General features: G+C 34.0%; 1 protein-coding gene across 1 annotated transcript; it reads left to right on the top strand.

Annotated features, from left to right (window-relative positions):
* Positions 1 to 4,307: 4,307 nt before the first annotated feature.
* LOC104902737 (protein-tyrosine-phosphatase IBR5) lies at positions 4,308 to 12,842 on the top strand. The gene is made up of 5 exons (XM_010690636.4): positions 4,308 to 4,855; positions 8,400 to 8,499; positions 10,745 to 10,802; positions 11,259 to 11,365; positions 12,377 to 12,842. The coding sequence occupies exons 1-5, from the start codon at positions 4,619 to 4,621 to the stop codon at positions 12,628 to 12,630; spliced, it is 756 nt and encodes a 251-aa protein (XP_010688938.2). The 5' UTR covers positions 4,308 to 4,618; the 3' UTR covers positions 12,631 to 12,842.
* The last annotated feature ends 2,012 nt before the right edge of the window (positions 12,843 to 14,854 follow it).

Here is a 14,854-nt window from a genome sequence, read left to right as displayed (position 1 = left end):
TGGTGCTTTAAGCCTTTACTCCATTCATCACCATCTATCAATTTATTTGTTTTGTTTAACTAATATATATATATATATATATATATATATGTATATATATATATATTCTTGGTTGTATTCATTAGCCTCTATTATATTTAATTTTATTCAGAATTATACTATAATGTCAATCTAATAAAGCGTGTTTAACACTATAAAAAAAATATGCGAGTTTATTATCACATAAATACTAATTAAAGGTGATGCGTAATTTAAACAATTACCATGCAAGTTATCCAGATTTATTTTATTAGGCATAATCATACTTTATTAGGTTGGGATTAGCAAAATACAAGTTGGTGATCATAAATAATGTAAAAAAAGTATTATAAAATCAAAAATAAATTAAATGTCTATATCATGCTAAAACTAGGTTGGTAATAATAATAATCCAAAGAAAAAGAGAAAGATAAACATGAAAAATATTTTATATTTAACAATTAATAATCCAAAAACAGACCGGTAATAACAATTACTAATCATTTATTAGTTACAATCTTTTCACTCTTCTTATATTATGTAATAGTTATTGCCTGTTTTTCTAGGGAATTCATTTTAGGATTTTTTTGAAAGTATCTACGATTTTCATATATTCATATAGATATTATTGATGCTCGAAAATGCAACCTTTTAAGATCCCTTGTATATTACTCTTGAGACGTTTAGGGTATTAAAATCCCGTGTATCTTCCTCCTAAGACCTCTTTTAAGACCTCGAGGGTTACATCTCTTTCGATAAACATTATTAGATGACTAGAAATGCAACTTATATTATCCATTGTATAAACTTCATGAGATTTTTTCGTTGAAGATTATACAGCTTATATTGTGCATCTCGGACACTAAAATAGGAAAATAAATCCAAATTTTATAAATGATATAGAAATGACTAGGTAATACTCAAGCAATACTCAATCTTTCCAACTAATGTGTATCCAATATTTTGGACATTCATAAATTAAGACATTGATTCTCGACGTAGTTATTCACATAGTTCATTTAAAAAAAAAAATTTAATGTTCAATGTAAATATTCAATTTTATCATGACAAACCTGTCTTTAGATTTTCATATTATTATCAACAAATTTTGATATGTTCAAGAGGAAATGTAAGAGGAAGACATGCGTTAGTGACTTTATTTGTGTATATATGGTATGAATTTGAACATCCTTTTTAATAGACTTTATTTCAAACTTACCACACCTCCTATATTGTTCTAATTATCCACCAAAACTCCTAATTTTCTTCATAGATCATTAAGAAGCATCCCGAGAATACCTTAAAAATACTAGTAAACAGATTAACAAGCCTCTTATAGTTAGAAGAATCCCATAATTCCTCTGATTTTATAATACTTGCATCACACAGGTTGAACACATTTTCTCAATGAGAGATTATAGATAGTAAATCGTCAAATTTATTAAAATACTAATAGTCCAATCCTTCCCTCTAATTGGCATTTAAGTTATTCTAATTAATTTGTCTGTTTACCTAATTTAATCAAAAAAATTTCCCTTCAAAAAGTAAATCCTAATATCTATACTAATTCATTAAAAGACGTGCCTAAATCGGAAACGGTGCCACGTGGCACTTTTCCTAAGAGAGTTTTACTGCATGTAAAACACAACAATAAAAAAATTTAGAAATTACATAGTATAAGGTTTGATCCCAGAACCTCAAGAATATACGCTAAAGTCTTAACCACTAGACCAAATAATATTTAGTGTTATCATATTAAAGTATAGTATTAATAAATGAAAATTTTCCTTATCCGGAACGTAGCTCGGGCCTAATAACTAGTCTTCCATCAAATCACGTGCTCAATCTAAATGATGCAAGTAATACAAAAGGGAAGAAGTATGGGGCTTTGATAAACGAGTGAAAAAAAACTTTCCAATATGTTTTTTACGCAAAATACTCAACACCTTTCAATTTCTCCATAGTTACGACTAGCATTTTTTGCACGCGATGCGTGCGTGAATTATTTTAGCGATTATTATTAAATGTCATCTAAATGTAATTTTGAAGGAGGTAATTTACAATCATCATTAGTTCTAAATAAATATCATGTGGTGTAAATACAAAATATAAAAATTACTTGATGAAGATTGTTTTCTTGGTATTTTTATTACTTGTTAATGGATATTGGTATATTGTTATTGCATTTCAAAGTCTAGGTAAAATTAAAATTTTATGTTTTTGATTTTGTAATTGATTTGAAAACTGCTTTAGTTATGTTAATTTGTTCTTCAATCATAAACTTTTTTCTTTCAATACACATATTTTTATGAAAGTTTATTTTAGCTACTTTGAACTTTCTTTGATATTACATATTTTAAATTAGGAAGGGCTATGATTGAGAAAAATCTCAAAAGTTTAATAGGAAATCTTTTTTATTGAATGAAGGGTTAGAAAGTCTTTTCAAAGGGGACACCATAGCTCCCTCTTGGCTTATACTCCCTCCGTCCTCTATTAGTTTACCCCTTTCTTTTGCACAGAATATTAGGAGAAATAATATTGTGGGTCATAGAAAGAAAGAGAAACTATCATTTTATATTAAAGTTGAATGTATGTGATGAAAAGTTTGTGGTCCCATTCCAAAAATAGCAAAAAAAAAGAAAGGTTTAAACTAATAAGGGACACCCTTAAAAAGAATACGGGTAAACTAATAGAGGACAGAGAGAGTATGATAGAGATAAATACCATGTATAAGATACTTCCTCGTTGTTCACTTGCAACATCTCCTATTTTAGAAAGTTGCATATTATGTACAACATCAATATTTTTGGCAAATATATTCTCTTTTTCTCTCCCTTAGTACATAAAATCCTTTTTTTAATCACTTTTTATATCTTTCATCTCATTGCACTATCTCTAATAGGGATGCGCATGGGTCCAAGACCCTACCCGGATCCTATTGGACCCGATCCTAATTTAAGGGTATGGGTCCAACTTTTTCAGCCCCTAAGGGCAGGGCCGTTCCTGATAATTTTTGGGCCCTAGGCGGACCTAAAAACAAAGGCCCCTATATGAGTCGATCCTAATATTTTATAGGCCATATAATTAAAACCTTCGTACCTAAAACTATAATCTATATTTTGTTAATGATACCAATAAAAATAAGCACATAATATTATTAAAAATTGTACAAAATAGCACAAATTTCACTAATATTTAAAAAGTGTATCAATTTTTATTTAACTGGTCATAGTTAATTTCTTTTTTTGGGCCCCACACGATCGTGTGCCCTGGGCGGTGGCACTCCTTGCCTACCCTCAGAACCGGCCCTGCCTAAGGGTCCGGGTCCAAGTAAATTTTTTAGGATCCGGGTCTTAAAATTTTGGACCCAGACCCTACCTAGACCCGACCCTTAGACCATAAACTAATTTAATATATACATTTTAACTTTTTTTTTAAAAAAACAAACTGATTTTGTAAGAGACTAAAACCTAAACTAAAACACCAAAACACCCATTCTAAACTCTTATGTAAGTTGTGTTTGTTTCGTTTTTTTCAGTTTGTATGTTTGTGTTTTTGTTTCGTTTTTTTTTAGTTAATATGTTTGTGAATTGTGTTTATTTCGTTTTTTTTTCAGTTTATAAGTTTGTGTTTGTGTTTGAGTTTGTTTCGTTTTTTTCAATTTATATGTTTTTGTTTGTTTCATGCGATTTTTTGTGTTTGTTTCATGCGAATTTCAGATGATTATTGATATTAATAATGTTGAAAATTTGGCAAAGTAAAAAATTTAGGTCTGGACCCTCCAGACCCTCTAGACCCTCCAGACCCTAAGGGTCCGGGTCAGGGTCCAATTTTTTCAGACCCTTAGGATCCGTGTCCGGGTCTGCAAAAATATTTAGGGTCCGGGTCTAGGGTCCAGCTGGACCCGACCCAGACCCTACCCTTGCCCATCCCTAATCTCTAATCTCCTTGCGCCATACTCCCTCTATCTTCTTTTAGTTGCTACATTTTGTCATTAGACATGTCTCTTTTAAGTTGTTATATTTGCCAAATAATTCTATTTTTAGTAGTGGTACCAACATATTATTTACCTTTATACTTGTGTTTTTGTCTTCATCATACAAAAAGACAACTACTTTATACTTTTAACTTTATTACTCTAATTTTCAATGATCTCCACATATTTTCTTAATTTGTATACTAAAATAAATGTAGCAACTAAAAAAAGACAGAAAGTAATACTTCAATATCATGAGGTATAAATTAGGCAAAACCGCTGAAAATATCCCCAAGAACCTAAGCACATTACAAAAAATTTGTCAACCCAGTACTCAGTAGGCCACACTTGCCTAACTCGTACTATAAATCTTACTACATGAACAAGTTCATGACCCCTACTTATTCTCTGCCTTGTCCAACACTTGAGAGTTTGAGACTCAAAACATCACACCGAATCTAAAAAGAAAAAAACCCAGTAAAACTAATGATCACGCAATCAAACAATTGAAAGGAAAACAAAACAAAAAAAACCCACCAATTTGAGATACAAGAAACAGTATTTCATCATAGAATTAGACAGAGAGTTTTTTTTTTTCAAGTATATAGTAAATCAATCTAAGTTATGAGGAAGAGAGAGAGAGAAAACCCATGTTTGATATGTGGGCACTACCACAAGTATGAAGAAGGTGAAGTTTGTGGGATTTGTGGGCACCGTATGGCTGACACTTCTGAGAGAAGTTCAATTCAAGTTGGTGCTTTTCCTTCTGAGATCTTGCCTGATTTTCTCTATCTTGGTAGCTATGATAACGCTTCTAGGTCTGAACTTCTTAAAGCTCAGGGAATTTCTCGAATTCTCAATGTAAATTTCTTTCTTTTACCTTCTTCTCATTGGTTTTTTTATTGCAAGTTTACTGCTTTTTTGTGTTTTGTTGGTTAAGTTTTCTGATTGATTTGATGGGTAAGTTTTATTTGGAAGAATTATTTGATGGGTGATTTTGAAGTTTGATATTGTTGATTTATTTGGGTACTAGGGTGCATAATTTAAGTTTCTTTTTGTGATTTGCTGTAGAATTTATGGTTCAAAGTAGAAATAAGATACTACTTTGTTTGTAACTGTTGGGATTTAAGCCATTTGAGGAATTTGGGCGTGTATGTAGTTTTCGGGGTCGCAGTGTTGAATATGTTAATGATGTGTTTAGGCTGCAGTTGGCAGTAGTTGAGATTTGAGGTGGTTTTTGGTAGATTGATATGCAATTCGGTATTCGCTGCTTATGGTTGAAATATATGCCATTCCTTAGTTTACCATTATGAATTAAGAGGAATAATCTCTTGGATAAAGATATGTTGCCCAAGGTTTGGATACAAAATTTCGACCTGTAAACTACACTTAAAATTGTTCTCATTAATCTGCAATGTAAATGCACAACTTTTTTTGAAGAGCTATGGGAATACTTATTTCAATAGTTGCCTTATTTTACTCCATTTACCTAGTTATAGAAGGGGAAAGCTTTTATCTATGACTTTCTTGCACCAACAAACTCTTAATATACATTTGGTGTTACCAGAGTGATCTAAATTCACAACTAAAATGGCATACTCAATGAATGTTTTGAATTTAAGGATGCGTATGGTTTTGTTTAGGGTGTACTTGAGTTGTGGACAAAGCAAATGGGGAGCTGGTTGAGTATATTCAAGGGTAGTCTCCACTCTCCAGGAAGGTGCATATATACCATTTTTATTCCTGAGGTGAAAACAGTGGTCATCTTAGGGGGTGAGGGCTGAATATGATAATGAATGTGAATGAAATGTACGTCTGTATGATACCCATCTAAACAAAAATGGTAATGCAACTAATAGAAGATAGGCAGTAACAATTAAGAGACACAAAAAAAAAAAAAAAACCTTGATTTCTGGGGGCCACTCAATTTACTACCCCTACCTAAGAAACTCTGATTTGGATTTTCAAAACATTCATTATGGTCGGGTTAGTACACTTGTACTTAACTCAAGTAAGGCTCTTGAGCTGTCATATAACCTCATCAATAACAGAAATAAGGCTACTTGCAGCAAAACCTTTTGAAATTAGTTGCAATTTTCTAGCTCTCAAATGGATCCTGATCATATTCCTTGATCTTTAGATCTGTAAATTCAGTGTTGAAGTTCTTAAGCTAAAGCAATTGAAATGATAAAATTAAGGCTCTCTACAGATTGGTTAGACTTAAAGTCCTTAACCTTGTGAGTTTGAGCTTGAGTGAGATAGTAATTTTGTATGCTGAACTGAACCCTTATTTATAAAGCTTAAAAACAATCTAGTCTATGGAGGACACTATCTGGTCCGCTCCATATTAAATCATAAGTCACTAATTCAAAGTCTGAAAGCAAGCAAATATCATGCAGGCTTAAATATAGGCTGATATCTTATTCCTTCTAGAAATTAATTTGTTAGATGCTAATGTGCATGGAAGTTTTCATGTCTAAGTTTTAAATTTTATATATAGCAATATTTTTCTAATGGACAATAGGTCTCTGTTTAAGGTTTATCCTTATGACTTGAAACATAAATAAGTTTCTAATGGACAGTAACCTTTTGGAAAAATTGACAGGAACGGTCCAAACTATGGGCGTTTCGCCATTTTCAATCCCAACTTTTGATTATTTTTCAGTGGTCCCAACTTTGAGGTATTGTTTACCGAAATGGTCCCACCAGGTTAATGACCTGCCAAAACAAGTTAAACCACCAGCTTCTATTCTTCATCTCACCAGCGCGCCGCCAATAATAGTTGTTGGCAAATTGAAAACTTCCCCAAATATATGAAGCCCCATTAACGCATCAAAACCAGATTCCTTAAGGCGTTTGTATTCTCTGAAACTTCTAAATTAGTGGGGGAGGAGATAGATTTTCAATCTTATATGATCTCACAAAAACCTCTACAAAAACCTTATGATTGGCTACCATTTTTGCAATTTAAGTATATGAAAGAATTAAACTATTAGTGAAATTCATTAGACAATTTAACCCGTATAATAACATATTTTAAATAATGAAGAGTGAGAACTTAAATACAAGTCCTTGCCAAGAAATCAGAATTGGGCTAGCTTTGACATGAGAGTAGCAACATAGTAGCAACCATTAGTAGCAGTAACAACAGGTCGGGTGCACAACCAAGACGAAGCTCCGCATACCACCAGCACCGGCGGCGAGCATGACACCAGCAGCAACTGCGCAGCCCCGGCGGCAGCAACACTAGCTCACGGGAAGCTTGGTAGCAGCGAATTTGAGGAAGGGAGCAAGGCAGCAAGCAGAAGTACAGTAGCAGAGGAGAGAGAATTGGATAGATTGGTGACGGATTAAAGATCAAAAAGTTGAAAATTTTGGATTGAAATATCGGAGCAGGGAACTTGAGTAATGCAGGGAAGTCAGAATGTTTTAGTGGCAAATTGTTACAGAAAATAAAAGATGTTCTAAAAAAATTCGGGATAGAAAAATCAGTGCATTCTGATTTGAATTTGATTTTGGTTGTTTGTGAATTATGATGTTAAATTCTGGTCATTTTTAGTTACATTGTCTTGGAGATTTTCATTTCAAGCAAAGATGTTTAGTTGATTAGTATTCCACTATGATTTGAGTTTGGCTAATGACAATTTTTACAGTAGAGGAGGTTTGAAGAGAAAGAGATGGAGGATGTTAAGGTTGAAGTTTCAGGCAATATGCAGGGGAAGGGCAGGGGGTTTCGGGGGTGGCTAGGGAAGGGGAAAGAGGAGGGCTTGCGGGGGAGAAACAGGAGGAAGGAGAGGGGAAACCCGGTAAAAGAATAAACTGGTTAAACCGGTAACCGGTCTACGGGGACCATTTTTGTAAACAATATCTCAAAGTTGGACCAATGAGAAATAATCAAAAGTTGGGATTGAAAATGGCGGAAAGCCAATAGTTGGGATTGTTCCCATCAATTTTTCCCAACCTTTTTGGACTACATTTCCACGATCTTTGTTGATTGTTTACTCACTATTGCCAAAATCCTATCTTGATTGATTATGTTTTGCTGATATAATATTAGAAGAAGATACCATTTAGTCTTTCATCAAAATAATAAACTTTATGAAACCCAAGTAGAGTGAACAATGACTTTTAACGATCACTCATAATACAAACATTCAGGTCCTAAATGATTTTGGGGACTGGAGAGTGAATTTATGTTTTTATTTCATGGTATTGTGGGTCAAACTTTATGCGTAACTTATTGTTGGCGGAGATGCCTTTTAGAATTTTTCTGCATATGCGAGTTATTGATCCAAAGTTGTGGCAGATAACCCAGGAGTTCAATTACTTAAGTTCTTGTCTCCTACTGACTCTTTTGTTTGAACTGCATTTGTGATTGAGATATTTTCTTGTTTTGTGCATGTAGACTGTCCCTTCTTGTCAAAATCTCTACAGAAATTCGTTTCTTTACCATTCCCTCCAAGACGACAAAAGCTTATCGTTTGATGATGCAATCCAATTTTTAGGTGAGTATACATCATAGTTGCTGTTTCTTAATCTACAGCATGTTTATAGCTTGTTCATGGTTTAGCTATATTGACAAAAAGTGTTTATGGTCAGAGCTGTCTGCCTCTGTTGAATAATTATTACTGAGAGGGTGTTGAATGTTGTTCTTATTAATTTAAACCAAAAATACTACAGAGAACTGTGAAGCTCAGTATTGACATATATTTATATTTAGGATAATGTTCTCCCTATTGTTGCTTAGAGTGATTTCTAGAACAATGGCCTCCCATTTAAATTAAGAATTGTTAACTTTATGCCTGTGCAAGACAGCAGCAACATGGTGTGCCATCGTATCTAAGCATTAGATCTTTACTTGGAAACTTGTTTCTGGAGGTTTATCAATCTTGGAAAAAAATTGCTGCAATGTTTAGAGGTTATGCAGGACAATTATGGATATCCTATATGGTCCTTCTTTACACTCATTCCAGTAGAATGGGTGTATGTCAGAAGCGGAGAGAGCTTGTAGATAGATATTTTTTATTTATTTTATTTTTAGGGAAGTTTTTCGAAAAGGGTAAGTAGCCAGAAAAGACTTGCACTGTCATAATGAGGCCATGTCTTACTAGTCACTCAGCAGTCAACGCTGCTGCAAAGGTTTTTTTTTTTAACATATTATTCTCTAATAGACACAGTCTTTTGTCTTTAAAAAGTTCTACGTTTCCAGAATACATAGCATTCCTTCCATCACCACTGTTTTGGATGTCTGAAAAGCTATTACAGTCAATAAATCAGCGTCAACATGGTCCATGAGTCTAAAGCTCCTATCCTTATTGGGTTAGCAGGATTGGATTTAGACATCTTAGTATCTTATTCCTATGGTAAGAAAGAGTCATCTTTAATTGACAATGCTATACTCCCTCAGTCCCGATTTGTAGGCACCATTTCCTTTTTAGGAGTCAAAGTTCACAAACTTTTACCATAAAGTCTCATTGATATGTAGAGAATTTATCATGTGGGGGGTCTTGTTAGATTCATCATAACGTATATTTTTTATCAACTTTTCATAATATAAACTTATACATAATAAAAGATACTGATGGTCGAGCATAAGTTTTGGAGATTGTGCAAGAGTAAACGGACCATACTTATTATAGAGACGGAGGGAATAGGTGACAACTATAGGCAATCCTGACTCACTCTTTTTAAAAACAAAAATAAAGATTCTGAAAACAAGAATGAGAAAAAAGGATAGATACAGAGGCTCAAAGGAAGCTGTATAAAGTATCAATAAATGGGGTTAATTGTGCTGTGTTGCTCTAGCAATTCTTCCATCGGAACTCCAATCCAAAATGGGGAATACCCTTTTCATTTGTTAATTGTCGCAACAATTGGATATGGCTCAGAATGCCAAATTTAGATCGATTCTAATATGCTACTTTAGCCATTTTTAAATTCCCTTTTACTCTAATAGCCAAACAATAGTGACTGAGAGACTTGGATTTGGACATAAAGGTTTTAGGGTCAAATTATGTAAGTCCTTCATTTGAGGGATTGGAATATGTGACTGAATTGGAATTTAAGTTTTTTTTTTGAGGGATTAGGCATTGAAAATTTGAATGTCTATCTATCTTTCTCTTCCTTCAAGATTGTAGAGAACTGTTGGCTAAATGTTGAGTCATTTTCCCCTTATTTTCACTGTTTTTTCATTTTAGAGAACATTTGGTCTTAATTTTTTAGTTCTCGACAAGAACTTCCATGTTTCTTTGTGAATTTCCTCTAGCAAAATTGATCACAAATTAGTGAAGATTGTTTGACTTATGCTGCAATATTATGCATCTTCTCAGGATGTAAATATATCTCAATTTGTTGCAAATTGAGTTGTATGTATCATGAACTTAGTCTCAGTAAATCTCTCTCGAGGCTTTAATTTTCCCCCGATCGTAACACTTCCCCTTTTGCTGCATAATAGAGTATTAGATAGTGGATTTACAAGAAGAAATACTATTCATTCGTAGTTGTTTCTTCGGATGATTTGGAGCATACCTTATGATGGCTTACTCTAGATGGTGTTTTTTTTTTTTTTTTTCGGTATACAGAACATTTATCTGCCAATTATAAGTTATGACGCATGAATTACTCTTATGCTCTCTCATCTGATTGTTTCTCTGCTTTTAAGTTTGTTTTCTGTAGGGAATATATATTCCTGTTGAATGCACGTTTATCTATATGCGTAAATATGAATACTAATTTTTTCATGTATGACAGAACAATGTGAGAGGGAGAAGGCTCGTGTTCTTGTACATTGCATGTCAGGAAAGAGTAGGTCTGTAGTCAGAACTTACACTTTTTGTTGTGTGAATACCCTGCTTGCTTATGTCACCTACACTACACGTCTGCACCCCAGGGCTTCTGAGGCTACACAGTGTGACACTTACAATAAGGGCCTCTATTTTAAAAAACTTAGTTGATAAGATATATGCAAATTGTGGTGACATGCAATAAAGATGCTGGTGATCAGTTTATTCTTTGAATACCCACATACCAGGAGCTGAAATGCAAACAAAAAATTAGAGGGTGCTTACTGCTGAGGTTTCACTCCTCAGCCCTATGCTTGTTGATATCTTTATCTAAATAAGGACTGAAATAATCATGGAGACCCCCTTTTGTTGGGCCCTAATTTATTCCACTCCTTTCCCTCTCCACTTCAGTACTCATTCTGAGTACATAATTGCATCCGTGATTTTTGATTCATATACTAAGTGTGAAGTTTCTGTTGCAGGTCACCAGCTGTAGTAATGTCATACTTGATGAAATGCAAAGGTTGGAGGCTTGCACAGAGTTACCAATGGGTGAAAGAGCGAAGAGCTTCTGTGGAGCTTACTCAAGGTTAGCTCGTATCCTAGTGCACTGGTTTCCTCTTTTGGATTGATTATGTCATGGTTTTGTACTTGAGCAGCATATACATATTCCATAACGCTTCTTTTAATAGTTCATGTTTGCTTTGAGGTGCACACAGTACAATTTAATTCATAAAATGTTGACGTGGACCATTAAAAGCGAGTGCCTTAAGATTAAGGAATGTAAAAGTGCGTTAGAGAATTTTTATCTCGTATTTTTCTGGTTAGCGAAAGTGAATCAGCGGTTTAAACTTGTTATGACAGACGTGAGAATGAACAAACAATTGAATGCAAAACAAAGAAATTCGCATACAGATTTACGTGGTTCACCAACGGAGTGTTGGCTACGTCCACGGGAAGAGAGAGAATAGTTTTATTGATGTGAGGAAAACAGAATTACAGATGTGATTAATGTTCTAATCGACAAAATAACGAATTAGGTTAAAGCTATTTATATAACCCGACTCGGAATCACCGTCCCGCGTCAAAACAAGATCCGCCCGGTCGTGCAGCACCCGCCCAGTCACCCAGGCCAAGCTGCCCGGTCGGGCGCGCAAGCAATTCTGACGGTCTTGCTGCCTGGTCACTCGCCCGGTCACCCGGGCCAAGTCACCTGGGCAGGAGAGCCCACCCGGTTGACCGGGCGAGCACTCCGTTGCTCCGTTTTTGCCACACTTTCACCAGATTCAAGGCATAGATCTTACAAAAATTATAGTTTTGCAGTTCTTTTAAAGCTCATGAATCTGTCTATCCAATCTTATATATATTGATCTTATAAATTATTTGGATACATTTCCTTTTAAACTAATTCCCCAAATTCCCCCTAGCGAAAAGCTAATGCTTGACCATTGTATAGGAAGGCTTCTCACGTCAGTCTTGTACAGAGTATCCATTACTGTATGGAACTAAGCTGCGTCTAGTAGTTGTGGACCAATTAGTCTTTCCACCATTATGGAATTTCAATGCTGACATTTTTTTTTTTTTAAATGTGTTTATTTAGTTGTCTCCCAGCAATTGCAGGAGTATGAACAAAAGATATTTGGGTCTAATGAGACCACATTTCCAGCAGAGACTTTCAGTTTTGGGTTTGCAAAGAATGATGCGGTTCCTGTACCAGCTTTCAACACAAGCACGGGTCCCTCCATCTTCGACCGTCCTTTAGATGTTCCTCCTCAACAGTTTGCCTTTGGAGCTGGTCAGACAGTAAATCAACCCAATTCCGGTGTCGGTGATGTTTCAATGGGCGGTGCTTGATACCATAACTAGATTATTCTCTTTTTTTTTTGTGATATCAAAGCTTCATTCAGACATCAAAGCATCTTGATATTTTCTTACATTTTGCTGCCCTTGTTTTTTGTCGGCCTTGTTTGATGTCGAAATCTTCTTCTGGTGTAAAGCTTGGGATTAGTCACTGATGCTTTTTTGTGATATCAAAGTATCAATATTGTTGGAAAAGCTTTCATTTATCCCTGCCTTTTACTTTTACCTTGTTGTAGTGCCTGGTCTGTCTAGTTGATCAATAATGTCTGTGTGACTAGTATTACTGTCTTTTGCATTAGGAAGTGCTGAATCCTCATCCTATGGAGTATAACATAAGCAAAAACTACTAAAATATATTAAACTAGTTGAAACTCAGATATTCAGTATCACCTCTAAAATCCTTTCGTATACTATGAATTTGGTATCCCTTGCTTCTTACTCTCTTCTAGACTTTCAAGGGCATGCATAGTATCATACTATTCCAAAACTTGAACTTACACAGTCCATAAGTTGTAAAAGATAATCATCTCATTTATGTACACAGCTGAAAAAATATGCACATTTGGTTGAAAGAAATTTGATCTTGATGTGTCACTGACTTATTTGTGGCACCCAATTTAACAAGCAAAACACACAAACTCAAATTACTTGCCTAAAGCCCTAAAGTGTCAAGCTGTGCACAAGGATTAGCTCGATGCCTTGTGTTCCTATGATCTATCTCAATACACACTCTTATGTGGTGCACAATCAGTTGATGACGTGACACGTTCATAAGAAGATAAGTAACTTGTATCTATCATACTGACTAAGCACCTTTGAATAATTCGATCTCAGATTCTTGAATTTCTAGCTTTTTTGTCTCTTTTTCTTTTCGTGGAGTAAGAGGCTCTGTAATATTTTTCTTTGATTGAGAATTTTGTCTTGGTGTGGAAAGATATGTATCCTTTGCTGTGATCTTCAGAGTAAAATAGATGTAGTACATAAAATTTTGGCATTTTCTGCCTTTTGTTTTTTTATGTGATTGAAGTTTTTGTTGTCTTGTCCATTTGTGTGATGCACGAGTATCTTCAAATGTATTCATCATATATATATTTAGGTGGTATATGAAGTTGATAAGTCATTACTTGAACACTTGCATTGAAAATGTTAGTACAATATGTTATTTTACTTTTGCCTAATCACTTAGCAGGATCTTTTATTTTTATTAATTTTTGTCTGGAAATTCCAACAGGCTATAATTTATTTTATTTTTATTGCAAATAAGGATCTTGAGCATATACCTAAAAATGTGTAGACATTATCTCTTTTCCTTCTATCAATGTTATTACAAAAAATAATGAAGAGAGAATTTTTATTTGAATTCATAAATAAGATTAATAACACATAGATATAAAAAAGAATATCTTTTGAAATTAAAAGAAATTATTTGTAAAAAAGAAAATCCTACTAGAACTGAACATGTCACCTAATCAAAAATATTTGACCAATATCCAACTCCTAATATTTTCAAACAAATTACAACTAAAGATTTACAAAATGAAGTTAACACCCTCAAATCACAAGTAAAAGAACTTAAAAGAACAACTATTGAAATTTAAAACTAAAGACTTAGAACTTCAAACTAGAATATCTTTATTAGAATCAAACCATACTAAAAAAAAGATCAACCTTCCACTTCAAACTTACTTCCTATTTAAATTTCATCTCAAAATCCTAGCGATATTCAAATAAATGTTATAGATAAAACACACAAACTCGAAATACTTGCCTAAAGTGCCAAACTGCGCACAAGGATTAGCTTTACGGCTTGTGTTCCTAGTTCCTACGATCTATCTCAATACACACTCTTCTGTGGCGCACAATCAAGTTGATAGTGTGACACATTCACAAGAAGATAAGTATCTTGTATATATAATACTTGATTAAGGTCTTAAGGCAATAAATTTTCTATACATAATGAAATAAGTGATTCCCTAAATGTTCCCTCCCAAAAAACAGTAACGTAAAATAATACTCCACGTTCCATTTTAATTTACTCACTTCACTTTTATCTTCTGTTTTTTGGGAGGGAACATTTAGGGAACATTTAGATTAAAAAGAAACGGTTTAAAAAGGAAATTGCATAGATTAAAGAGAAACGGAAAAAGTAAGATAAAAAGAACATGATAAGTAACTCCTATCACAGTGCAATATGTCACCTTTTGTATTAACTTCCCAG

Source organism: Beta vulgaris, chromosome 9 (assembly GCF_026745355.1).
Source record: "Beta vulgaris subsp. vulgaris cultivar EL10 chromosome 9, EL10.2, whole genome shotgun sequence".
NCBI lineage: Eukaryota > Viridiplantae > Streptophyta > Magnoliopsida > Caryophyllales > Amaranthaceae > Beta > Beta vulgaris.
The sequence above is the reverse complement of the archived record's forward strand: the minus strand, read 5'-3'. Positions and strand labels throughout refer to the sequence as shown.